This window comes from Peromyscus californicus, unplaced genomic scaffold, assembly GCF_007827085.1.
Source record: "Peromyscus californicus insignis strain IS unplaced genomic scaffold, ASM782708v3 Scaffold_4__1_contigs__length_199733344, whole genome shotgun sequence".
Classification (NCBI taxonomy): domain Eukaryota; kingdom Metazoa; phylum Chordata; class Mammalia; order Rodentia; family Cricetidae; genus Peromyscus; species Peromyscus californicus.
The window spans coordinates 127,869,271-127,897,030 of record NW_026294562.1 but is presented as its reverse complement, the minus strand read 5'-3'; the positions used below and the strand labels follow the sequence as shown (position 1 = coordinate 127,897,030).

At 48.3% G+C, this 27,760-nt stretch overlaps 1 protein-coding gene and 1 long non-coding RNA gene across 3 annotated transcripts in view; one reads left to right on the top strand and one right to left on the bottom strand.

Moving 5' to 3' along the window:
* Positions 1-27,760, bottom strand: part of St8sia2 (ST8 alpha-N-acetyl-neuraminide alpha-2,8-sialyltransferase 2) — an 89,167-nt gene that overhangs the window by 15,551 nt on the left and 45,856 nt on the right. Inside the window, exons 4-6 of one of the 2 annotated variants that reach the window (XM_052712109.1) lie at positions 27,494-27,751; positions 21,706-21,999; positions 48-4,501 (exon numbers count right to left, since the gene is read on the bottom strand). In XM_052712109.1, coding sequence (XP_052568069.1) covers positions 4,216-4,501; positions 21,706-21,999; positions 27,494-27,751 — 838 coding nt within the window. In that variant the 3' untranslated portion in view covers positions 48-4,215. Of the gene's footprint in view, positions 1-47; positions 4,502-21,705; positions 22,000-27,493; positions 27,752-27,760 lie in introns of those variants that run through there. The other variant, XM_052712110.1, reaches the window with a different exon arrangement.
* LOC128094049 (uncharacterized) lies at positions 3,884-27,611 on the top strand. The gene is made up of 3 exons (XR_008212831.1): positions 3,884-3,970; positions 4,753-4,972; positions 27,232-27,611. It is a non-coding gene; the product is annotated as an uncharacterized LOC128094049 (long non-coding RNA).

Genomic DNA, 27,760 nt, shown 5'->3' with positions numbered 1-27,760 from the left:
GCAAAATGGTTTTGTTCACTATTAAAGGCCTCTGTAGACATCCAGGATTTAATCCAACAAACATTTATTGAGCAACCCTTGTGTGCTATGCACCACGCCTAGTGCTGTGATGGATACAGATGAATAAAATGGTGCCTGCCCTTGGCAAGCTTACAGTCTAAGAACAGACAGAGGACAAGTGCACAAGTAGCTATAATACAAGGCAGAATATGGTAAGTGCCATGAGAAAGGTAGAAATAAAGTGCTGCGGTGGTTCCGTGAAGGGAGAGATCCCAGCAATGGTGGATCAGGGAGGGCTTCATGGAGGATGTGGTCTCTGCATGGGCCTTGGAAGAAACTCAAGAGTGATCCAGAAGATGAGAATTGTAAGGCCAAAGGCACAGAGCCGGGAAACATGGCACCTTTTCCACTAACAACAACTCTTCTGGATTAGCCAGTGCAGGGTATGAAGGGACCTGATTGGGTGCCCTGTAATGTTAGGATAAAGATGGGCACATTTTTTTGTGGGCCAGGGGAATCTTATCAAGGTTTTTGAAGAACTGGAGGTACAGACCATTGTGCATGCTTAGGGAGGTCTGGGAGAGAGACCACTACTAAGGAATCCATGGGTCAAGCAGAGGTGCGGTTGGGACTAGTTGGGAAGAGTAATGAGGGAATGTATGGAAGCGTCAGTGGTCACCGTAGGGTCCCAGATGATGTTCAAAGACTCACTGGTGTTCCAATGGGAAAACAAAGGATCGTGCAGGGAAGATGGATGGTCTACTTAGCTTCAGATGTGTTGAGTTCCAAATGTCAGAGCAGGTAGAGTATGTTTAACAAGCAGCCCGTCATCCTGGGGCCAGAGCATCCAGTGGTGCTAGGAGGCTAAGGGGAGTGGAAGGTGTTCTTTGGGTGGTGGTAGCTAGATCTGAAGGAAGGCACAGAACTGCTGATGCACCGTGCAGGGGCCTGTGGGGAGGATCTTACTGGAAGGAACGGCTACTTTGCAGTACAGGGAGAAGAGAGGGAAAAATAGGCAGATCTTCCTTGGCTCCCTTTTCAACTCAAGGTAGGAGTGCCAATAAATAACTCATAAATACATAAATAAATATATAAATAAATGGTCATGGAGGTTGGGATAGGAGGGGTAAAATGTTAAGAACACAGTATCTTGCCCAGGACAATTCACGTAGAGCTGTGCAGTGAGAGAGGCCTTTCGAGTTAGCACATGGAGGGCACTGAGACGCTGGTCCCGGGAATGGGCTAGGAGGGGCCGCTAAGGTGTGGTCGAGGGGATTGGTGGCTACAGGGACAGTTGAGCCTGCCAAGGTCTGGTAGTGGAGGAATCCAGTGAAGAGGCTATAGGAATCAGGGTGAATGCAAGGGGGCCAGTGAAGAAATGGGAGATATGAGAGGAAGGACGTCCTGGTCAGAGGAGGAGCCTCACTTACTCAGAAATGGGAGAATGGAGGGTAAGTGGGAGGCAGAGGCCAAGAGTTTCTGAGGGAAGGTATCATGGCAAATGCCTAGTTTTTTCTTTTTCTTTTTTTCTTTCTTTTTTCTTTTTTTTTTTTTTTTTTTTTGGTGACGGCAGAGGCTAAGGTTGGAGTCATTGGGAGCTCAAAGTAAATGGAGGTCTGGCAGGCTTAGGAGGGTGGACTGAGGAGGTGACTGATAGCCAAAAGTAGTGGGGACCGGCTGAGGCTGATGGGACGCTATGGTTGACTATGGTGGCCGCAATCAGGTTAAGAGTGCAGGCTGTGCCTCCTGGGGGCCAGCCAAGGTCAGCCAGCCCAGGTGAATGGAAGCCAGCCCAGGGAGTTCTCAGTAGGCAGTAAAGGACACTTGACTGGAGAAGAAGGAGGAGAGGGAAAGCCAAGGCTCACAGACTCTTGCTGCTATATGCCCAGATCATTTAGATAGCCTAGGGCCTGCTGAGTTAGGAAAAGGGCATATATGGGCAGTCCTGGGGTTGCTGACTTTTTCCAATCCGGTTACAGCCTGACCAAGTCCAGTTCGACAACTGGCCCTCTAACTCCTCTGCAGAGAGAGAGGATGCTGGGTGGAGTTCAGGGTCACCTCCAGAACCTGACTTCTGGGCCTTCTTCATGATTCCACATGGACTACGCCGACATCCAAGGGCTTTACTAATGCAAGGCCCTGCTGGTGACTTTACCTATTCCTCCAGGGCGCTGCAAACTTCAGAAATTAAATGTCTTCTAGAGCCTTTGAGATCCTTAAGATGAAAGGCTCTGGAGACATGTAAAATATGATACTAATTATTTCCACTGCTCACAAGGAGGCTGAACCACTCAGTTCCCAGGGAGGCTGTTAGGGCTGTTGCTTTTTTAAATATTCATTTTATGATGCAAATCCCAAACCACACGCTTCAGATTGTAACAAGAATAAAGAGAGAAACATGGAGATGTACGATCCTCATCCTGACTTGGGGCCAGAAGAACCGTACACAGGGTTAATGGTGCTAGGGTGTCCCCCCATTGTCTCTGCTCACTTCCCATCAGCCGTTAGTTGAGAGCAAATGTTGTTCTGAATGGCTGTTGATTAATTACGTCAGGCCTCATATGCTTGGGAGCAGATCTTGATTACTTTTCTTAACTCTATTCACCTTCAAGATAATAGTTTTTTTTCTTATCTTTCAAATATGTTTTAAAAAACCATTATTTATCAGGCAAGGGACTGCATCTAACAAATCAAGCTGGATAAGGCTTTGCTGCGTGTGACCTGTAAGTCCAACCCCTACGTTATTGGCATTGAGCCCAGATTTCCCTTGGAGATTATGTCCAGTGTTCGGAACTGTGTTTAGCTTTGGGCTTCTACAAGAAAAACAAGTCTTAAGTGTGAATCTTCATAGAGGGGGGAAAAGGTTTTGCAAAAACTCTGCAGTCATTGCTTGTGTGAGGGTGGGGTGGGGGGTCAGCAGGTGTGTAGAGTGGACATTGGAACCTTTCCCAGAAGAGCTGAAAATCTCCACGGTGTGGAGCTTGGTGTGGGCAGGGATGACTGTTAAGATGCGGGAAGTGACAAGAAGGTGATGCTGACAGAGCAGTCTGGCTGCAGGGGACCCTCAGAGTGCAGGGTGCAGAAAGCAAACAGAGCGTGACCATAGCGACCCAGAACCGGGTGCTCCACAGTCTTCAGGAGTACGGGTCTGAGGCTCTGTGAGGTGCCTAGAAAGGCGATGGTATACGTTGTGAACAGGATGATCCCTATGGTGACTGCGCCCTTTCGAGCATTCGCTGTGTCTTTCTGGTGGTAGACAGGACAGTAGAGTTCCCTCATGTGACATTCTTAGAAGATGAGATGAAGGCTAACCTGGAAGTTGACGCCCCAGGATCACTTCCTCCTCGGTAGGCCTCCGTTGCTGTAAAGCACACCCAACAAAATAACCATATTTTGGACACTCTTTTGTCCTTTTCTGAGGTGGAGCAAACCCCTAGATGGTCTCAAGTTTCTAAAACCATGATTTACAGCACTGTACCTCTTTAGGACCATCTGCTGCTCCCCACTACTAAGCTCTGGACGGCACTTGTCCAGTCAGACTATGGGGCTGTCCATTGAGTTTCCTCCAGCCTCTCTCCAGAGCTGTGAAGGCCTGGCTGGGACGCAGGTGCTACCCATGGGAACGTCAAGTTGCACTCTCAAGTTCATGAACAAGGTCCTCAGCTCTGTTGTGACCTCTGATGTTTGGTCTCCTTGTGCCTCGTTGCCCAGCGGAACTCTCCAAGTCTCTCTTCCATGAACTGTACCTCTTTAGACTGGTTCACACTGTCCTTTCTGAGTCTGGGCTACCCAGAATCCACATCACTCAGAGGTTCGGGGAAGCTGACAATAGGCGGCTCTCCATTCATCCACGAGCCCAGAGATCTGTCCAACCCAGGAGGCGGGTTGTCATTCAAAGTCATGGGACTGGCTTCTTTGCATGTCAAGTCCTTCTGCCCCCAAAGATGGACTGAGTCTCCATCTGGTCCAGGTGGGTTCTCCACACCTTCTTCCTGTGGCTTATCTGCCTAATGCTAGATGAACACCACACAGTTATAAATACTCAGGTCAATATATATATGCAGGTATAGATATATATATTCTGGTCACTGTTTTACACTTTAACAAAGAAAACCACTAGCCTGCTTGTTCTATTGTTTGTGCCACCCCGACTCCCATCTGCCTGTGGTGTAGCTGGCAGGAAAGTGAGCCATTGAGTCCCATGCGCTGCCATCCTTACGTAGCCCCGTCACACTGGCCGACAGTCAGTTTCAATGCCCCCTGCTCATGCAGGCTCTTGAGGGCCTTGAATTCCAAGGGCATGGTGTGGGGGCTGGCCTGGGAGGTATAGCCATACTTGAGGCTGTCATAATAGTGGTACTTGACAGGGTTCTGATTCTGATCCAGTGGAAAAGGCCAGAAGCCATAGAGGTAGATCTGATTGCAGAAGCGTGTGGCCAGGGTATACATCAAGAGGCCAGTAGTTGGTCTTTTTATGTGGACTTTGTTGGTCAGCCAATATCTGGATAAGGAAAAAAAAAGAAGTTAAAAAAAAAATAAGGCCTGGGAAGTCGGCTCAGTTGAAATGCCTGCCTTGCAAGCATGAGAACCTGTTTGGATCCCTCAGTATCCATGTAAAAGCAGGGCATGGTGGAGTATACCTGTAACCCGATTGTGCAGGGGCATAATGCACGCATGTGTGCACTCATTCACGAATGCACGCATATGCACACACATATGCATCCACTAACAATATACATTATAAACCAACAGATGCAGAAACAATGAGGAAATGTGTTTGTGAATACTTTCCAAGAAGAAAGTAATTCTATTCTGCCCAGCAGCCCACCTCCTGCCACCCCAAGGACCAGTCAAGTCACGGACCCTAGACTTCCTTCTCAGAAGACTGACAGCGACCACTGATTAAGCATGTGGACTACACCTTGAGTTGGTGCTTTCCTGTACATGAGTCTATGAGGTCTGGGGCACCAAGGTAAAAACTGGCACCCCAAGGTCACATGTGGGAAGGGGTGGTACCTTGTCTTGCATTTAGACCCACTGGCAACTAAAGCAGGGTTAGCAGCTTTCTGTAATGGACTGGGTGATAAACACTTGGATTTGCAACCATACGGCTTCAATTATGACTATGTAACTACACTGAAGTTAGAGCATGAGTCACCAGCAACATACATGGATATGTCCAGGCTTGGCCCTGACCCCTCCTAAAGCATGTTTGTCTGCATAGTGCTCATCGCCTTATGGATAGTTCTATTAGTCTTCTCCACTTAAGCATGTCATACAGGTAGACTTCTTTCCTACCAGTGTTCTAGAAGCCCCCACCCTCTGAGGCAGCTGACCTTACCTGACCATGTGTGTAACTTCTCTGCAGAGCCAAGGGCTCTGGGCTACGAGGCTGGATTCTGTCTACACATTTCTTCCAAAGATCTGTCACTCGATCTTACTAGCCATCTTGAATAGGGAGTCAGTGTTTTCTGCCTTTGGGACTCTGTCAATGAGTGATGGGAGGTAACATGGAGAAAGGCAGAGAGCAGGGCATTAGATGAAGCATCCCAGGTGAATGGAGTACTGTGCGTCTCTGTGTACCTTAGTCAGAACCAGAGCACAGAAGGGGTCATCTGCACTCTGGGAAAGGAACCATGCCCGGAGGATGGACGTATGTAACTCAGATGATTCAGTTGTCGGCTATCTGTGTCTTTGAGAAACTCGCCTCTCTCTGATGGACCTCATTTTTCCCACTGATGTATTGTCCAGGTTCCAACATTCCGAGAGAATCGAGAAAATTCTCTACATGTGAGAACACTTGCTGTCATCCTTGCTTCCTGCTGTGGATCCAGAGCTCACTCTGAGCGGCCCCCACCTCTTCATTTGTAGTTAAAGCTCTGCTTGCCCCTGGCTGAATGGCTTTAATAGATAGCCAGGCTTCTGTTCCAAAGCAAAGGCAGAATAGCTGACCCCTGGGCCGGCCAAATGTGTCTCTAAACCAGACCCAGACCACAATTTCCTGTCTTTAAACAAAAACTTCCATGGGACTGCATCCCACAGGCTTGCCCCTCTTCCACTGAAGTGAAGGCCCCTGCAGTTTCTGATGGCCCCTCAAATGAGCCAATTAAATTCATGCTGTAAGTGGAAGGGCACCAGAACAAAACATTTACTTATTGTCGAAGGATAAGACTATTTTTGTGTGTGTTTGTGTTCTTCACAGTGATTTTAGCTGGTATGGAGGGGTGGAGAGGGAAAGGATTCCTAGAAGCCCCCCAAGCCCGTTTATGCTCAATGGCTCCTTCTGCAGCTCAGAAAAGAAACCCAAAAGATTCCAGAGTCATCTCTGGAGGATTTCCTTGCTTCTTTGTTTAGAGGAAGCATTAGCTTCTGGAGCACATGCGGTCACAGATACCTAGAAACCCGAATAATTACAGTAAAGTAGGCAATATTTTCAAGGTTTGCTAAATAAAAGGTATTTTGAGGACCCCCACAACCTACCTCTCCAACAGAACTATTTGTCTGGTATGATCTGAATGTCACTTTGGACCTTGAGATAAGAGGCAGTGGACCCAGATGGTCACAACGAGGCTTGTGATTATCCTGGGTACAGTGGGAGCTGGGTGGTCCCTTGGACAACCATGGCTGTTCGGTAAGTCTGTCACTTGGAGATCCCCATCCTTGTGGCTCTTCCTATTTTAGGCTGTATGAACCCAGAAACTTGTGAGCAACTGATTTTCCAACAGGGAATCAAATGGCGGGACAAAGAGAGCCGTGCGGTGGCTCTGGTAACTGCTGACACAACACAGTTGAAAGCCATCATGAAGCAAGTCTGTGGACACAGTGCAGACCTGCCCTTTCTTCTCCATACAGCTGAAATGTCTATGGTGATGGTCGACCATTGTCCTCCAACTCCCTCTCACAGCCTCCTGGGCATCTCTCAGAAACCTCTCCCTGTTCCTCATGCCATCTAAATTTCACGGCAGATACTCTGCAAGACCTTCCCTGGCTATACTTCCAGCCTCGGCTTTCCCTCACTGCACCAGCCTTCCCAGTATGAATGGCCACGGCTCCCCTCCAAGGCCCTATGCTGTCTCATAGTGCTTCCCCCATCAAGATTCTGTTGCTCTTTTGTTCTGGTCTTTGGCCTGTACCCGAGGTCACCTGTGTAATGGTTTCTTTCCCAGGCTGCTGAAGTCTCTTGGGACCACAGTGCACATGCGTGCCTTTCCTTATACTCTGGGTTCTCTGTGGGTCATCTGTCTTGCTCACTGCCTCTGTGCTGAGCAGCCAGGACTACTGAAGAAGTGTATTATCACTCAGGAGGAGGGAGGGCTGATTTCAGATCGGGGGGGGGGGGTGTATGTTTAGTCTTTCCTCTCCTTAGACTGAGATTCCACAGGGCTGTGGCCTACTTTCTGTGGGTTAGGTAGGGGCAAGGGTTGGAGTGCCACTTGTCCGAAAGAAAATATACTGGGAATGTGAGGGGCAGCCTATGTGTAGTCAGTCCTACTGGGGTCCAGGATGGGTTAACTGGGGTCCCTCAGTGGCTGGAAATTTCTTTCCTCTGGTCACAGGGATGCCTGGGTAGATCGAACACAGAAGCAGTATGTCTGCCTTTTGTGTCTGCTCTGCTCTGCTCCCCATAATGCAAATGGGCCTGGAACTCTAAGGGGGGGGGTTCCTCCCTAGTCTTCCTGAGCAGGAGGAGGGATGAGCCAGGTTGAATCCACATAGAACCCACACTGCATGGCTCTGGACATGGCTAGTTCTGAATTGATGTGATGAGTTACATCAGCCAGCCTTACTGTAGATGAGAGAACTCCATGGGGACCATGATGCTGGAGACCCTAAGCCAAGTGGGGAATTATGCCACTATCCCAAGAATCCACAGGATACCAGAACTACTTACTGCAGTTGCTTGGGTGTCTCTGAAAGGCTGTGTTCTGTGATGAGGTTTCCTTCCAACTGCCCCACGTTGCAATACTATTCTGAGCTCTCTAGAAGAATTACATGCTGTGAAAGGTCCATTTTGTGACCCTTCTCCTTCCTCAACTGTGATGACTGTTCTTGGTTGTCAACTTGACTACATCTGGAATTAACTAAAACCCTAAAACGGGGCACATCTGTGAGGGATTTTTGCTTACTTTGAAGCAGAAAGATCCACTTCTAATCTGGATCTTTGAGGTAGGAAGATACACCTTTAAGTCAGATCTTTGATGTGGGAAGAAATACCTTGAATATAGATTTTTTTCAAGTGGGAAGACCCACCTCCATTTTGAGTCATGCAATCTTCTGGAAGCCTATATAAGGACATGGAAGAAGGTCAGTTTTACTCTTTGCCTATTTGTTTTTACTTTGCTAATAAGTCCACTCCTTCACTGGCATTAGAACCTACTTCCTCAGGATTCTGGCATATATTGAAGACTAGCTGAGGCATCCAGTGTCATTAACTACTAGATTTTTGGACCTTCCATTCATAGACAGTCACTGTTTGATTAGCTGGACCACAGCCTGTAAGTCATTATAATAATAAATACCCCCTACATATATTCATTCTATAAGTTGTGTTACTCTAGAGAACATGACTAATACACCAACCATCCTACCCACATTCCACAGCCACTCCCCTCCCACTGTATCTCAACTGAGGTCTGGTCCTGACTTCAGTAGCTCTCTCTCAGTACCCTACCCCTCACCCAGGGTTTCACATAGTGGCCATACCACAGACTGAGGCACTAGACAGGCCTCAAGGATTAGGCAAGCTCTTACTTGGTGAGGGGTTGAACTGGGGCTCCCCTTGTCAGGTCTTCTGATGCCATATCCATGTTCTTTGTCCTTTGTGGTCTAGCCCTGACAGTACATGGGTGGCCAGGAAGGTGGCTGGTGCTAGGATGTGGGTCTGCCCATGGGGCTGTCTATTTATTCACCACCTAACAGGAAGGAAGCATGGTGATGGCCTAAGGATGCTTGATGCTGAGGTTGGGGCTCCTTGGCCACCATGGCACTCTCTGTGCACATGGCTATGAGGAGGGCTTGGGAGGGCCCTGGGGACAAAGGCAGGGAGACTGTAAAGAGATGACTCCCAATGGGACTGCAAATGGGTATAAAGGGACTTTTGGTGGTGACAAAAGTCTTTAAAGCAGGGTTGTGCTGATGATGTTCACATCACAGATTCACAACTGTATGTTTACAACTCATCAAACTGTAGTTAGAATATGTGAATTAGTAGGTGTTAATTATACTTCACTAAAGGTTTTTATGTTGTTGTATTTTTTTTTTTTTTGTTTTGTTTTTAAAAGATAACTTCCAAAAGGACAGCCAGTGATGGCAGGTCCTCCCATACATCCTGGGGAATGTTCATCTCCCTAACGGACACACATTCAATAATGGAGAGCTTGCCCTTTGCTAAGCTTGCCTCTTACACTTCAGTCCTGGTGCACAGTTTCTTAATTGAGTTGTCCACTGTGACACCAGGAGCTTGAGGAGATGCCTAGGGCCCACTCCCAGGAGCCTGCACACTGAGATTCCTACAATGTGCTCCATTAACTCCTGCTCTGACTAGGAGGTGGAGCTAGAGAAAGAGCCCAAATGTGGGTTACATTTGGAAGGGAGAGGGGGACAGAGGACATGTAAGGACAGATGAGAACTCAGCCAGCTCAGCTGAGTAAAATGGGGTAAACTGAGAGTTGGGTTGTGTACAAAGAAACCCGGTGTCCAGCTTCAGTGTTGTCACAGAAAGGGGGGCAGTGGTGACAGTGGCATCCCCAGGAATGACCAGTTTCATTGTTGCTCTGAAGGCTGACGCTAAGATTTTCCGATTTTTTTTTTTAAAGTACTAGACATTGGATTTTTTTTTTGTATAAATTCTCCAAATTTTAAAAAGTTGTTAACTAATTAAAATGTTTTTTAGAACATTAAGGGTATTCAGTGGTAGAGCACTTGCCCAGTAAGCATGAGGTTCTGGGTTTAATTCCCAACACTATCAAAAATTTATTTCTTTAAAATTATCACTTGAGAACTTGTTGGGTGGGTCAGACAGAATTGGTCTGTGATTAGCATACCAGCCTCTTGAATTGAACTCATCTTTCTCTTTCAGCGAACAGAAGAGGCAGATGTAGTGGACCAGGGAGATTTTCCTGAGCAAGATTCATATGCATATGATTAGACAGAGTTTGGATACAAGAATGTGTGTTTTGAAATCTTGGTCTCTAGGGCACTTTTCACCCTGTGGCGATTTCGTAGGGGTCAGGGTTAGGGTGACATGGCCGGAGCTAGAACTAGTGTTAGCCAGAGACCTTTGAGTGGCCCCGGACATCATCCAGGGACACGCGAGCCACTGGTGGTGTCCTGCGCGTGGATTTCCTGATGTTCACTCCCTGAGCTATCACTGCCAGACGCCATCCTAGGGATTTGTACTTTGTTTACTGTCTGATGGTAGGGCCTTAGCAGGGGAAGGCTTTCAGAAATGGATTTCTTTTTAGGCCAGTAGTGCTGTGCCCAGAAGGGGGGAGTTTAATCAATGGGACAGCCAAGGAGCTAGCAGGGGAGGGTGACACACAAATGCTGGGGTCTCCCCACCCCATACCTTTCTCCACCTCCTCCCTGGCTGAACTCTCTTTTTCTCCTTTCCCCAAATTAAGCACGTGCGCAGCAGCCCACCTTCCTGGAAACATCCTCTGTTCCCTTTGTTCCTCTAGCTCCTCCCTGGCTCAACCTGTTAATCACACTACCTGATCACCACGAGCTTTCCCCCTACTCCTTTTAGGTGCTTAGCAACTGGGGCCATGGCTTACATTCCTTTGTAGGATTCAAACATCCAGCTCCCTGCATGCTGTACCTGAGGCCCTAGGCAGAGACAATAGTACTTCTCCAAGCCTCAGTGTGTTTCCCAACAGCCATGTGATTAAGATGAATCGTATCACCAGTTCTACAACAAGAGGGGCTTCTTCTACTTTCTCTTCCCCTGATCTGGAGATGGGTTGGCTAAAACAGGATGCATCAGGGATCTCCAAACCATTGGATGGAAGAGAGCCCTGAACAACTCCCAAAACATTTGATAAGAGTGAGACCCCTGAACAACTCCCAAAACATTTGATAAGAGTGAGACACAAACATCTACTGGGTCAAACCACTGGGACTCCAGGCTTTATCACTGCAGCAGGTCCAGGCATGGTGGTCCTGAGGTCTGCTGTGTGCCAAACACCTTCTACTCAAACTGAAAAGTGGGGAGATGTGGGGAAGAAAAAAAGGAGAAGCTGGCAGTGCAGAGCTTTGGAACCGTGGACAGTGGGGACAGGGACAGAACTCGCAGCTCTTCAGATCTAGTGCCAGATTTTCCACCTAGGATCACTAATTGGGAAAGGTGTTAATAGCCCACAAGGTTCCAGACTAAATCGGAAGTGTGATGGCTCTTGGTGGAGGGACCTGCTTGCTCCCGGCTCTGCCTCCAGGGTAAACAAGAACTCCTGAGCCATGTCTGACAGGGACACGGCCTCCATTTAATGAGCAGCTTGTAATAGAAGCTGACTGTGTTATGTAGGAACAGATCATTCTAGATTTCCTTTCTGTCTCTTCAGTCGCTCTGGCCAATTTAGAGACTGTGTGCGTGGCTGACTCGTGAATGATTCCTTTCCTTGGGATAACAGCTGGGTGTTAAAACACAAACTAATTAATTTTGCCTTCCCAAATGAGGTTAGCTGGGTGCATCCAGAGAGTTGTATTGACAATGCACCTTTAATATCCTAGTCTTGAGATTTTAATTAGAAGGCAAAGTAATCTCAAAGACGGCAGTAATTATTTTTCAAATTGGCCACCCCAATGACTGTGACAGTTAAGCACTGTGTTTTATGAGCATGGACAGCAATCAATGAGGATTGCCAAAATCTTTAATCTTTAAAGTGCTTCGTTCCTTCGCCCTGGAGTCTTGGCTATACTACATGGTGAGAATAGTGGCAGCCACTGGTTAGTGGCTGTCCCCCAGATGGGACGAAGAGCACTTTCTCCAAGAAGCTAGTAACACTGTGGGACAGAGCTTGTAATGTCCTTGTGGGGGAGGGATGTCTCACAGAGAGACATAAAGGGTACTTGGTGATGCTCTGTACAAGACTGGCAGCAGAACATGGAAGGAAACTCACCAGTAGCTAGGCTACTGCTTTCCCATCTTCTGCATCAGCACCCTCAGCCAATCCGAAGGTTCCACAGTCCATTGCTGTCCTTTCCTTGGCTGAGGTCTCTGCTACATCCTGATTTATCTCAGGATTAATCTGCCCATTTTGCATGACAGGTAAGTTCTGGTTTTTATCTTAGAATCTGGTGCTGCTGTTGTCAAGAGTTGGTAAAGAGCTCAGTGGGTAAAGTGCCTGCTTTGTAAACATAAGGACCTGAGCTTGACCCTCCCAAAGCTGGGGGCGGGGGCAGGGGCGGGGGTGGGGGTGGGAGTGGGGGCGGGGGTAGCCTAATCTTTGAGTCTTGGGTTCCGTGCTGAAATATTCTCAAAAAACCAAGATGGTTGGCACCCCAGGAAAGGCACCCAAGGTTGACTTCTAGCCTTCACATACACACATAAGGATGCATACTTACACACACATGCACATACCAACACAATACACACACACACACACACACACACACACACACACACACACACACACACACACGTTACTGAAGCCATGGGAACGAGGGAGGCGTCTGGTCTCTAGGTGTCTAGGTCTCTAGGCTTACCTACACCAATGTTCTACCTAAGCTCAAATAGACCTCAACTATAACCAAGCTACCAAAAGTTTCAGTGATCCTAGGAGTACACTGAACAAAAGCAATAGCCCCAGCCAGGCTGGATGTACCAGAGATCTGGGCCTGCAGACCTTCCTCATCACTGCTTTGGACGAGCAACTGCCACTGCAGGATCTTGGTTTTCTCCAAAGCCCCTTCCTTTGTTTTTGGTCAGCCACTCTTGAATGTTCTCAGTTGCTACCCCATTTCCTGTTGAGGCCTTTAGAACCTCGTGGGATGGCTTTGGTCCTAAGTGCTGATTCCCCTATCACAATACCTACCATGTTACACTTTAATTATTTGTTTGCCTATTATTTCCTCCCTGCTCTTCTAAATTCTGTAAGGAAGTTGATTGACTTCCTGTTTCTTTGTAACCCTAGATCCTAGGGGAAGGCATGCATGAAGTGCATACTTCACAAATCTCCAGTGATGACTGGCAAAGCTGAGCTCATGGCTCACTGTTGGGGCGCTGCCAGGAGAGGTGTGTGGGCTCACTCAGCTTTATCCAACCCATCCAGGAGGACCAGGACTGTGCACGTGACGGACTAACACCCATGGAGACAGCATGTGGCCTCAACAAAGGAGTAAGAAACACAATGCTGGTTATTTGAGGGGCTCCCTGGGCTACAGAGTGAGCGCCTTGGGTGTTGAGAGACTTGTTTTTCAGGCTTAAGTGTCATTCATGACTCTAAATGGCCAGGAGGGTTCCAGACAATTTGTTGGGAGCTTAAACCTTGTGGTCAGATTCCATAGTTTAAATTCCACATAGAGACAAACAGATTTTATCCAACCTTGCCCATAATCAAAGGAATCCAGTTTCAAACAATAATCAGATGCCAGTTTTCACTGGATCAGTAAAGACCACAAATGTTGATAGTACATACTTTGGAGAGGTTATGGGAAAGCAGGTATTTTCAATAATTGCAGGTGAAAGTAAATTGGTACCTGCCTCTAGGGAGGACAATTTGGCAATATCCATAAAAATCAACAAGGCATGTATCCATCTCCCTTTTCAGCAAAGACACTTCTAAAGAGCGAGCCCACAGATTCATGCGTGCTTGCAGACAGAAACCATCTTAAGTGATGGATGGGTCCCTGATCACTGCAGCAAAGTCTGGGAACAATGCCTCTGCCTATGCAGGTGACGAGCCAGATGTACCGCGGATGGCCTGGCAGCTTTGAGAGACCATGAGGTGGTGTGCATCCATATGGAATAATCTTCGGAGCTTAGAAAGGTGTGAGGGAACACAAATTCCCCGTGTGTAAAAAGAGGCACAGACAGAGAGAGACAGCATCACTGTGCCTCCTGGAGGAGGAGGAGAGAGGAGGAGCTTAGCTTCCCTTTCACCTAAACTTCTCTCATATAATTTGGATTTTTCTTTTCTTTTTTTTTTTTTTTTTGGTTTTTTGAGACAGGGTTTCTCTCTGTAGCTTTGCGCCTTTCCTGGGACTCACTTGGTAGCCCAGGCTGGCCTCGAACTCACAGAGATCCACCTGGCTCTGCCTCCCGAGTGCTGGGTTTTACTACGTGCACTGTGATTTAACACACACACACACACACACACACACACACACACACACCATTAAACATACATAAGCGGGTGAGAGCGCTCAGTTGGTAAAGTGCTTAGCATGGAGATCCCTGGGGTTTGCTGGTCAACCAGTCTAGTTTAATTGGTGACCTTCACATTCCAGCAAGAGACTGGGTATTGGGAAAAAAACGTAGTTGGCTCTTGAGGAATGACATTTCTGGCACACACACACACACAGACACACACACGCATGTACACACAACTACCACCATCACTACCACCACACAAGGACATACATGTACACAAATCACTACCACCACACAAGCACATATATGTACACAAATAAATAAATGCCCAATACTACAGACACTCTTTCTTTTCTATAGAATGTACTTCCAGAAAGGTAACTCTAGTTCCTTGACTAGGGTTACTACTGGAACAAACTGGGGCCAGCGAAGAGAAGGATGTGGACCGGTGATGCACACTCTGGCCTGGAGTGGCAAGCCTGGGGAAGCTCCCCTGCTGGTGCTGAGCTGTCCCTTGTTCTCCACACCTTCTATCTTCTCACCCAGCCTGCTCTCTGGCCTTCAGGCTTCTGTTCATGGTGACAGGTGGCAGGGCCCCCTCCACTGATTGCCCCTTCTAAGCCCCGGCAGGAAGGGACCTGACTCAGTGCCATCCCAAGACCAGGCGCAGCATTCCTGGTACTTAATTTGGCGCCAATTCACAGTGTCTGCTCAGGGCCAGCAGGCTGCTGCCCTGCTCAAGGGGTGGCCCTCTCTGTGGGTCACAGCCTCCCCCATTCTTGTAATTGAATTAGAACCATTCACTACCAGCTGCTGACTAGCTTCCCACTTACTATGCCACACTTTACTGCCTGGCTGTCCATCCACTCTGCTACTCTCCTCCCTGGCCAACAGCCAGCCAGGGCACTGGGCCACTCTGTTGGCTGGCAAAGCCTTTGGGAGAGCTGCTCATGGCGAGTCCTTGTTGGCACTCGAGGCTGAGCTCCGCCAGCTGCGGCCTTTGCACAGGGCTCTCTGCTTCTTGCAATGCTCAGGTCACTACCTCAGCTGGGCTGGAAGCCGCTGAGTGCACCGATTCACTGAATCGAAGAATTCTGGAGTGGGGTATAACCAGTAGGGGTTGAATTGTATTCCTCAAGTTCATTGGTTGAAGTCTGCTCTATCTAGCTCTCAATACCTTGGTATGTGACCTTATTTGAGGATAAGATCTCATAGAAGTCTCCAAATTAAAATTAGTCATTAGGATGGGCTTTAATCCACGATATCTTACATCCTTGTGAATGAGAACATTCTTGCCATGTGAGTGTGAAGACAGCCATCCACAGACAAAGAAGAGAGACTAAGATAGGTGTTTTATAGCCCTCATAGGGGACCAACCCTGCCTACATTTTAACTTTTGGGTGCCCAGCCTCTAGAGCCGTGAGACAATCCCTTTCTACAGTTTAACCATATCAGGATGGTACTTGACTCAGGCAGCCCTCGCTGAACAATGTACCACTCTGTGTGAATTTCACGGATTCCCCTCTTCACAGTAAGGGAATTCACTCTGCCCAGACATTTCAAAAGATGCTGAATTCATCACGTCCTGAAGGAGCCACCTTGTTGCTGAGGCTCTCAGGTGCTGGGATGTTCTTACCATTGGCCAGATGGCTTCCTCTCTAAACCCCTTTCCTTCCCCTATCCAGCAACCTCACAGGCTCAATCTAGTAGTCCCTCAAGGGCTCTATTTCACCAGCCTAAAGCACCCTGGGAGCTTTTAAGCGTCTGATGAGAGCCGCTGACTGAAGATGTTCTCATGCTCCCTACTGCCTTCTCTCCCCAAATGTTTCAAGTCCTCAGTTTTTCTGACACTGTGGTCTTTTTCCAGTTGGTTACCCCCAAAGCAGATGTGACTCTTCAAGTGGGATCTGGCCAAGCAGAGTAACAAGGCGATCTCTGACCCCCCCCCAACACCTAAAAGGTGTCCAAACATCCTCAGCTGTGCCTTAAGAGCATGGGAACCTTTGGGGTAGTCACCTGTCCACTCAGCTTCAAGCCACCATTGTTCCCAGCCTAAATGCAGAGTTTTGAATTTATCAGAATTCTCACTTTCCTCCTTAGATTGACTTACGTTTTACTCTGAGACTCTGAATATTGGGACTTCCACTAAAATCATCTCACTCATGAATTTGCTAAGTGAACCAACAGTGACCCCATTTCAGCCACTGGCAAAATGGAGACAGGGTCTGAGTCTTGTGGCAGGGTCACAGAGGTCTCAATAAGGTCCACATAAACGTGTGCTGAATCAGAATCCTTGAAGGTGGTGGTCATTAGAGAATGGTTGGTGAGTCTGTTGTGGATATGAGGATGTGGTGGTGGGATATATAGAGACATCTCAGTCTTATTTAGGCAAAGTCTAATTCAAGCTGCTCTCTCCTCATCTGGAAGAGCAGGACAATTTACTCAACATCTCTGAGTCTTAGTTTCCTTATAGGTAAAAGGGGAACTAAACTCGTATTTTACCTACGAGGCTGTTCCAGAAGAAAGCTAACATTCTCCTGATTGTCAATCAGGCCACGGCTCTTTACGTTGCCATGCAAGGCCTCATCACCACAGCTGACTTACACCCTGTGTAAATAAAATGACTACACAGATCTCAGTGAACCTGCCTGCTCTTGCCTTCAATCAGGGACCCCAGGACAGCATGCCCTGCTCTTTTCTTGTGAGCTCTCCTACTTGCAAAGTTTCTTCCCACCCTCTGTTATGAATCCTTGGGTGGATAACCTTCTTAAACTCAGGCTCACTGGTACCTGTAGTTTTCCCATGTTTAAAAAAAGTCAGAGCCGGCCGGGCGGTGGTGGCGCACGCCTTTAATCCCAGCACTCAGGAGGCAGAGCCAGGTGGATCTCTGTGAGTTCGAGGCCAGCCTGGACTACCAAGTGAGTTCCAGGAAAGGCGCAAAGCTACACAGAGAAACCCTGTCTCGAAAAACAAAACAAAAAAAAAAAAGTCAGAGCCAAGATGACTACCTCCGCTGTCCTTCCAGTGCAGCTCAGTTTAGAAGAGGCCATGGCCAGCTGCTCAGACGACCAGACTGCTGTGTCAGCTGGTCTTTATGTGTTGATGGCAACGGTTCTCAAGTTTATGCCATGCACCGGAATCAGGCGGAAGACCTGTTCAAACAGACTGCGGGACATTTTCCTAAGCCTTGTGGTTCTGTACGTCTGGGGCGGTCTGAGGATCTGCATTTATAACAAACACCCAGGTGATGCTGATGTTGCTCACACCCAGGGTCCATGTAGAGAGCCACTGGCTTAGGGCAGCAAATGGAAGCACAGGTAAGGTAGCAGAGATCATCCCACTTTTGTGCAGGTCATAGATCCACCCCTACCTTCTTTGCAGAGAAAACAGGAGCTGAGGATTTGCTTTACCTCTGTATTTTGTTTTTATCTATCTATCTATCTATCTACCTATCTATCTATCTATCTATCTATCTATCTATCTATCTATTTATTTATTGGTAGTGCTGGGGGTCGAACCCAGAGTTTCATGTATACAAAGCAAGAGAACTACATTCCCAGCCTACCTTTGTCTCTTGTAGCTTCAGTACCATCTGCCTCTATTTTGTTGTTGTTGTTTGCCTGAAAGATAAGGCAGCTTTTGGTGCTGTTATTGTTTTTCCTACTATTTCTATGAGCTCAAGCCCATTTTGGCTTTGGTAGTCTTGGCATTATTCTTCTAGAGTCCCTTCACCATTTCCTGGCCATGTGCACTAGAAGTAAACAGAAGCTGACAAGGAGCCACAGAAGAGTCCCGAATCTGTCCCTTACCAGGCGGCCTTTGAAAATGAGTTACTCTATGAGGCTTAGTTTTTCTATCTTTAAAATGGGGATAATGGGACTAAGTCTAGCCTTGTGATTACATGGGATAAGGCTCAGCATGGTATCTGGCCCATAAGCAATAGCTATGATATCCACGTGCCTCGTACTTCCCCATTTTTCATTTCTGTTCCTCCACACAGCATTCAGAATGATTAACCGTTGGCATCTAAGCATGTCTGCTTCTCTTCAGAAGAATATTTCACATGCATGCAAAGAAATAGCCAAGCAGATCAGGGAAGACAAACCCATCTGGTCCAGGGATGAGAAAGTTTTAAGAAGATCATGTCCCACTAGGTGCTGATGTGTGTTGAGATTCTGAAGTGTTCTGACAGTTCATCTTGTCCTGCCTGTTGGGAAAGCTGCCCCAGGCCCTGGATAACCACTGTGCTAATATAGAGTCTACACTAGGGTGATACTTGTAGGCCCACTGAACTTCTCTGGCCCCTGCAGATCTGGACATGAAGAGGCCCAAGTCCCCACTGCATCTGCTACCCTGGGAGTCAGATGTCACGGCTCTACTCTTGATTGTGCCACTTAATGGCTGAGTCACCTTGTATGGATCCCTGGACTTTGCTGAGCATTAATGAGCAGAGATACTAGTATGCCGCAAAAGTCGCCTCTCCTTGGAGGTCCTCACCAGCAGAGTGCAAGAGTTCCAGATTCTCCAAGTCCTCACAGGCACTAGTCTTCTGGTCACTTTATTAGTTTATTTGATGAGAGTTATGCTCCTAGGAGTGACGTGGTGCCCGCTGTGGTTTTGTGCTCTCTGCAGTCATCGGTGATGCTGAATGGCTCATCATATGCTAATTATCCATTTGGGTATCTTCTTTGGAGAAATGTGTATTCAAATCCTTCTCCTATTGTTTGAATTGGGTTGTCTGTGCTTCTGCTGTTAAGCTGTAGGAGTTCTTCACAGGTCCTGGATGTTGGTCCCTCACCAAACATACGACTTGTAAGTGTTTCTGCCTATGCTACGGGTTTCCTTTTTCACTTCTCTGACAGATCCTCCTTTATACATAGTGGGCCCCCTGCCATCTTCGCTACCACCCCATTGGGCATTTCTCTCACGATTTCACTCTGCGCCCCTTGCAAACCTGTTCCTTCATTTTCAGTGACCACCGGGTAAGGCCAGAGATGGAGGCGAGTTCTTGCCCGGGGACAGGCTGGCTGCCCACCTTCTCACTGGACTCAGTACTCCACAAGATGGAGGGGTCTGTGTAAGAAAATCCATCCCAAGGCACCTCTTTCTTTACCTCCTCTCCTGGCTCAAAGCTTGAGGTGGGGCAGCCCACCTGTTGTTCCTGCAGTATTCCCTCCTGGAGTGCTTGCAAAGAGAGCCGCCTTCTTCCCAGGATCAACAGCCTGTTTGTTTAAAGGGCTCATTACGGCTGCTTAATGCTATTTTGACAGATGAAAGTGAGTCAATTATGGCTAAAAATAGCTCTGGCTGCAGAGGTTTCTTCCAGATGGCTGCCTGCACCCCATCCAAAGGACTTTTGCTCTTATTGTCAAAGGGCAGCTCTCTGCCCTCGGCTGTCTCCTTGAATCTCCAGATCAACTCAGGAGGGGCCTCCTTCCAGGAATAAATGCCCTTCAAGGCGTGGGGCCTAAGCCCTGGAGAGCAAGGTTGCTCCGACAGACCCACTCTGGCAGAATGAAGGGAAAAGACGCTGCAGAGGTTCTCTTGTGTCCTTCTGGAACAGGGACCACTCTGTCTCACCAGCCAGGGTATGACCCAATGTGGTTGCCCTGGTAGTTTCTTTCTTTAGATCTGTCTTGGGGCCAGTGTATTCCCTGGGATAACACATACCAAAATATGTCCAACTTTGATCATAAGCATGAATGTCTTAGAGTCACCTTTTTTCATGAGTCCTATGTGGGTGACTCAGATGGTTTCCCAGGTTTTACATCGAGGCTCCACCAAACAGTATTCCCATGTTCCTCAGTGGCAAGGAATCAGTACTGGGGAGCTTCCACTGTCTTTGGAGTAAGGCTGTGATTGGCCCCTTGGTTGGGTGGACAGCTGGGTAGGTCAGTGGGTGATGCGTATTTTTAGCAGACATATCAAATTTATGTCTAAGGAAGTACTCAGTTCCTCAGTACCTGCTCTCACCCCACCACCCAGGCTTCTGCAGGCTCTTGTATGCCAGAATATAGTACCACCATCCACCCATTTGCTTAAGCTCTAATCCCAAAAGGATGTGAAAAGAGACGCATTCAATACCATCTGTCCCCAACATTCTATCACCAGCCACCGTCTAAATGTAACTGTGTGGTACACCTTTGCCCACAACCATCCAGCCAAGCTATTCCTGAATTTCGATGAACATCAATTGGAAAGAACACAGTTACCATTTTTTTCCGCAATCCTAAATTTTGGAGTGATTTCTTACCCTGTAATAGATAACTGGAACCAAGTGAGTGAGTACTTAACATCCAGCTCTGCTGGCTGTTGTGACCCAGGGTGTGACCCCAGGCAGTTTCCTGGCCCAAATCCCTGGGGGTGGGCCTGTGCCTGGTCTCACAGTGGGGAAGGAGTAAGCAGGAAGTTAGGAATTACCAGGTTGGCTGAGCTGTTGAAAAGCCCAACTGGATCAATGTGGACTTAATCAACTATTTCCTTCCTTCCTTCCTTCCTTCCTTCCTTCCTTCCTTCCTTCCTTCCTTCCTTCCTTCCTTCCTTCCTTCCTTCCTTCCTTCCTTCCTTCCTTTATATTGTTTTGAGACAGGGTCTCATGTAGCCCATGCTGGCCTTGAACTCACTATGTTGCTGAGGATGACCTTGAACTTCTGATCCTTCTGCCTCCACCACCTGAGCTTTCAGCCACCATGCCCTGGTTGTGCAATGCTGGGGACTGGACCCAGGGCTTAGTGCAAGAGTCAAGGATGATGGCGACGGTGGTGTTGCCAATGGTATCTGTATTAGAGGTTGTGCTGACATTACTCCATTTAGTCCTTACACCTCAGCAATGTTACCCTTCCCACCCCTGCCTACTGATGAGGAAGTGAAAGTCTACGGAGCTGAAGGTGAAGTCAAAGCCATTTGTTCCTGGTGGAAATCACCTACCTGAGATGGCGGATATGTGACGTATCAGTCGCCATCTTCCTTCCCAAGTCCATGTCATCTGTTCCCACTGAGCCTCGATATAACCTCCAATTACTTACTTTCTTTCTTTTTTTTTTTTTTTTTTTTTTGGTTTTTCGAGACAGGGTTTCGCGCCTTTCCTGGATCTCGGTTTGTAGACCAGGCTGGCCTTGAACTCACGAAGATCTGCCTGCCTCTGCCTCCTGAGTGCTGAGATTAAAGGCGTGCGCCACCACCGCCCGGCCCCAATTACTTTCTTAAGAGCACAGTAAGTAGGCAGCTCACCTGGATGAAACCGGTTTGCCAACCACCCTCCTTGCTGATGGAGGTTCAGAAAGGCCAGGCAGTTCTCTAAGAGCCTTCAGCTTAATGGGTGTGGAGATGGAAGTGCCTCTGAGAGGCAGCCCTGCTTACCACCCGCATCCAACCCTTAGCCACGGTGGCGCACTCACCCTCGGACTGCGTGCAGCAGGCGCAGGGAAGGGTAAGCTGTGCGTACGTTGACGTGGTGCTTCAGGATGAGAGCGTTGACCCACTCCACACGTTCTTTGCCACCCCGGGCCATGAAGGCAGGTATCCACAGGATGCTCCCATTGAGGCCGTGCAGCCGCTGCAGCAGCTTCTCCCGCCACGTGGCATTCACCAGGTCCTCAAAGGCCCGCTGGATGACTGACGGGTTCATAGTCACTAGATCTGTCTTGAGGCCCACGTCCCGGGCGTACTCCTGAACTGGAGCCAGGTTGCACCTGAGGGATAAAAGGCAACATGGTCCTTCTTACGTTGAACTTTACCCTGTCCTCTGCCTCTTCTTGCTTCTTTCTCTTCCTCCGCCCAGGTGCATCATGGGTACTTTGCGTCCCAAGTATTTTCTCCCTCCCTTCCTGCCTTGAGCGTTTACTGAGCCCCCTGTACATCCTTAAACACAAAATGCCACTCTCCTGGAGGCCAGTATCTAAAAGAGGAACAACAGTGCTATCCCTCAGCCCCACAATGGGGTTGCCTTTAGCAGGGGTGCCCTGGACCGTTAGAGTGAGGGCTCAGAAGACAGATTTCCAGGTTCGATACTCAGATCGGACACCCTCTACCTGTGTGATCCTGGACAGCTTTCTCAGCCTCTCTCTGCTTCCTGAGAGCTCCCATTACTTTGGCTGTGGTGGAGACCACAGGGACACGGTTACTCAGAATGCCACGGGACCATAATGAGAGCATAGCCAATGTTAACTGCTGTTATCTTTGTACGAGGTAGAAGGACGATCAGGTGTCAGAGCAGGGAGAGAAACATGAAGGATAGGTGAGCAAAAGAGCACTGGTGGACAGCTACAGAAAAAGAGCTTGTCTCCGGTTTGTAAAGTCAGGAGAATCCCACAGAGACTAGTTAAAAATAGGCTTCCCCAGGTCCTGATTCAGCAGGCCTCAGAGCTTAAGAATTTATATGTATATATGTATATTCATGTGCATACATATACTTTCTAAAAATCTCTTCCTCCTTGAGTTCCAAGCAACTTAAAAAAAACAACACCACCATGCCATGGAATTTTAGGCACAAGAAATTTGCCTAAGGGCAGCGACTGTGAAACCGCATAGGTGTTTGGAGGAGGCGTGCGAATTGGTTTGACTAACAGGTATTATGTAGATGAGACAGGGAACAAGAGGGAAGCCGGATGAGATATCAGAGGTTGGCTGTGCCAGGACTTGGCTCTGAAGGCAGTAGGCAGCAGGGAGCCATTTGAAGGGTCTTGAGGGAAAGAGCAAACAGGTAGATCTGTACACTGCATTCTCTTTCTGAACCAATCAGCCTGCCTATTCACTGAAGGACTGCCTTGGGTCCCTTCCTCAAGGGTCTGAGGGTGTTTGAGGGCCCCTAAGACTGAGTCTGTAGCCAGGAAGTACTGTCTTCCCTGGAGAACTGGGTGGTAAGGAAAATCTCTGCATCAGTGGGAATAAATGGAGAACTCGGAGCAAGTGTGTTCAGTATGGAGGCTAACTACGTGTAAGTGAGGTGCCAGGTGCCATCATTCATTGTGTACCACAGACACCATCTGCCCCTGCCTTTAAGCAGCAACTTTTCTTCTGTGGCTGGGGAAGAAAGCCAGTTGAGTGGATAGCACGCTGGTATCCTGAGCCCTGGACTACACTGCCCACATGGCTAGTATTCCCGCCCGCCCCCCCCCCCCCCCAGGTCAGCTTATGAACCTGTATTTACTGCAAACCTATATACATGACCCCATTTTACTGACAGAAGAAGAAAGTCCTCAGCTGCCAATTAACTTGCCCAAAGCCTCTGAGCTAAGAAGGAGACCATTAGGATTCAGAAACTTCAGGGCCTCCCCAAACACCTCTTGTCTCCATCCCTTGCCCCAGCCTCGCTACCTTTTCAAATGTCCCTGCTCCAGGCCACAGACAGTGGGATGTACTAGCAGCAAAGTGGCCTGTCTGGTGCTGCTGTTATCTCCCTGTTACTCCAAGGCCAGCTAAACCAGTCTTCCAATACTTTCCTGAGTGTTGGGTCTCTTTGTGGACTGACTTCCTAGCCCTGGGAACAGAGCCCGGGGAATTTGATCATGCCAGGCTCACTGGAGACCACCACTAACTGTAACAGGGCAAAGAAAACACAGGTTTAGTCAGCCTGTAGCAGATTTGAGGGCTGGTCAGGGGGTAGGGAACACACTAATTGATTCCTATCATGAGGATCTGAAAGGCCTCCACTGGAAGGGACATCAGGGTATTTGTGTCCTCTGAGGGCAGGACCATTCACAGCAGGGGCTTCATACCTACATAGGGTTGGGGTGGGAGTGTGGGGTCTGTGAGGTTTAAGCTTGTCCAATGGTGTGTCTTCAGACATTGCTGCTAGGCGTGTGTGTGTGTGTGTGTGTGTGTGTGTGTGTGTGTGTGTGTGTGTGTGTGTGTGTAGGGGGCAGCTGAGCCATGGGTGGACTCTGGAAATGTTCCTTTCCACTGACACAGAATACATGAATTTTTTCATTTAAGGGGGAACAGCTCTTTCTGACTTTGGTTCTGGTGGATATAGGCTCTCTTGTTCAAAGAGAATTCTAGGTGAAGGAGCTGCATTGCTGCCTGGCTTCTGGCAGGGAGGGAGCTGGCTCCTTCCAGAAATAACTGTATCCACAGGTACATGTAGAGTAAGCCTCAAGAAGAGGGGGCAGTCATGGCTTCGAAGCCAGGCTGCCAGCTCTTACAGCCTAACCCTGACTGTAGCTAGTCACCTGGATCTTGGCCATCCATTCCTCAGTTTCCTCACTGAAAAGAATAGTGCTGAGAGGTAAATAAATTCATAGATGTATATAGGCTAACACCAAATGCCATGAGCATGCTATTAATAACATGCTGAGGGCACAGCACTGAAGGGACTATGCTGATGGTAATCTGTGTGTGTGTGTGTGTGTGTGTGTGTGTGTGTGTGTGTGTGTGTGTGTGTGTGTATGTGTGCGTGTGTGTGTTGCTCAGAAGAATGAAGCTGGGGATGGCATCTCTCCTCATCCTGGCATTGTAGTCTTGTGTCATCCTCTTGGGCCTAGCTGCCCCAGCCATCTCAGTTCCCAGAAGCCAGTGGGCAGCCAGCATCTGCTCAATATAGCCTCCTGGACTGGTTCTTGCTTCCCCATCCATCCTGTTGTGGTCTGCTCTCCCTTGTGGAGGTGCTGCACATTGCAGGCTCATTGTGTGCCCTGTGTGCTGTGACCTACTAGGACTCCTGGGGTCCTATTCTCCAGTAGTTTCCTGAGGAGGTGGCAATGCCCTCGTGTGTCCCTCACATGGAGTGGGGCAGAAACATAAACGAGGAAGACTAATTTTGCAGACTTTGAGAAATGGAGGCAGGCAGCCATGAAGACGGTTTTAGCGTTTGGCATTGGAGTACAGGCCTGTGGGGCCCTCTTGTGTGCTCGGCACACCTTGGCCAGGAGATCAAGACACAGACACAAAAAGCTACTGTCATTTCAGGAGCTCTCTGTCTGGGGGTGAGGTAGTGCAGTGGAGACACAGTGTTTATAGAGAATGAATACTCAGTGTACCATTATGTGGGGACACAGGGCATGCCCACATACCTAACATTCATGACATCATGTTCTTTTGATTGTATGTATGAGTATAAGTGTGCTTGTGGATATGGGGGTCAGCAGAGCATGCTATAGCCTAGCCTCTCTAAGTGTATCTTGCACACCTCCCTTGAGGTCTTGTGGGAAATCCAGAGTCTTGGGCTCACTTCATAGCTGATGCCTCTGTATTTCAATAAGCCAGCAGATATGTATCCACATTAAAGTGTGGAGAAAGCTGGGTTAGCATCTGGAAAGGCTTCATCATGTGAGGACAGAATCAGCCAACGCAACCCAAACAGGAAGGGGAGTGATCTATTCCAAGTCACGTGACAAATGACCATTAGCATCAAGACTGAGTTTCAGAACCCCCACTGGGAACTGTGGGCTGACCCTGACCATGGCTTCTAGAAATTCTTTTTTCATTCAGCCTGGGACCCTAGTTCATAGGCTAATGAGCATATTCAGAGTGAATCTTTGCTCCTCAGGAGTGGGGCTTAGTGTGGCATGGGAAACTGACTGGTGGAACTCATTACTCATAACTTGCATATCCTGCAAGAGTTATGCCAGGTCAGAAAGACTTCCTCACTGCTGCCTGCACCCTGGAGGGAAGCTGAGCCTGGGAGGAGGCTTTGCCCTGTGCCCTCCACTTTAACAGCCACGATCCTACCCCTCGCCCCTCTCGCTCCCAAACAATCAAGTTCCCACACATTTCCCTTTCTTTTCCTCCCCCGGACCCTCTCTTTAGACTGGCGGGCTTGGAAATGTAGGGACAGAGCTATTGACTCTGCCAGGCACAGAGAGACCTGGTCAAGGGGAACAAAAAGGATGTAACTGGTACCCAGGCTATTGTCACACCTCCAGTCTCAGGGGATGCAGGAGTAATTATACCCATCTCTTCCCATGTCCTCAGGTTCAGGGAACTCCATGGTCATGATGCTCCCAAAGCCCCAGAATGAGATTCTCTTTACACAAGGGCAGTCCTAGCGGAAATGTGAGATGTGACACACATTTCTGCCAGAGCTGGGAGCGCTTTGGGATGAAACTTGAGGCACAGTGTGTCTTACTTTTGTCCAGGAGACAGCAATGCCTTGTTTCTGAGTTTGTATGGCTCGAGGGTTAGGTGTCAGGGCCATGGGTAACTGTCACAATGTCCCCAGTGATGACAAAACAAGAGCTGATATCACAGACAAAATGACTGTTGAGTTTCTCAATCACTCTTCATTTCCTAGGTTTTGACTCCAGGATACTAAAGTTACAGGTGGAATACCACCTTCTGGAATAATGGGAAGACTTTTACAGCCCTGGCACAGGAACTACCCATCCAGATTTTCTTAATCCCCTTTGTACCAGGCTCTGTCTAGTGTTCAGAGAACAAGCTCTTTCTGTAAGGGGCCAGGAAGTAAATATTTCCAGCTTTGCAGGCTGCATGTGCTCTGTGCTGCTTTAGCAAAAACATCCCAGCTTTGCCCAGAAAGCTATTAATAGTGGGAGGGTGGGCCTGAGTGGCTGTGTTATAATAAAGTTTTATTTATAAAATATACCAAGGGCCATATAGTCTGCCCACTTCTGTACTCTCTCTCTGGTTCCCAACCTTAGATATAATCTAGAATCACCTGGGCTCTCTGGGTCACACAATACCCCTGTCCTGTCCCCGAGGTGACTTAATTGATTAGAGGTACATTCTGATTGGAGGTAAGGATCCCTGTGATGACTAATCTTCATTGTTAACCTGATTGGATTTGGAATCCCCTAGGGGATACACCTTTGGATATGCCTTTGAGCAACTTTCCAGAGAGGTTTGACCAAAGAAGGAAGCCCCGCCCCGAGTGTTGTTGTACTGTCCCCTGGGCTGAGTTTCCAGGCTGAATAAGAAGGGGAGAAATGTGCCGAGCACAAGCATTTATCTCTGTTTCTTAACTGCAGACGCACTGCTCACCAGCTGCCTCATCCTCTTGCTGCTGCGCCTTCTCCGTCATGCTGGACCCTCAAACCATGGCCGTAAACAAGCCACTCCTCCCTTAACTGGCTTTTGTCAGATGTTTGGGTGCAGCCATGAGATAAAAACTAATGCTGCCCCGAAGCAATTATGACAAGCAATGAAGGTGGAGAACAGGATGCACCCGACTCATGCGCCTTGTTCCAGTCACCCGACTTCCACAGGCCTGCCACTCAGGTGGTGGGTTACCTGATGACGAAGCTGTGCGTGTCAATCTCCTGCCCACAGCCGCTGTTCAGTAAGACACCCGAGTTGCCCACGATGGCACAAGTCTGGAAATGCTTGTTCTTCAGGGGGGAGGTTCTGGGGAGGAGTTCATAGAGGTTCTGGGACACATTCATTGTGCTGTCTCGATCAAAGATGTAATGAATAATGTCTCCAGGCTTCAGGGTCCCCTTAAGGACGGAAATATCCTTCTCCGCATCCAAGAACTTTAAAATCTGCTTCCTGTGAAAA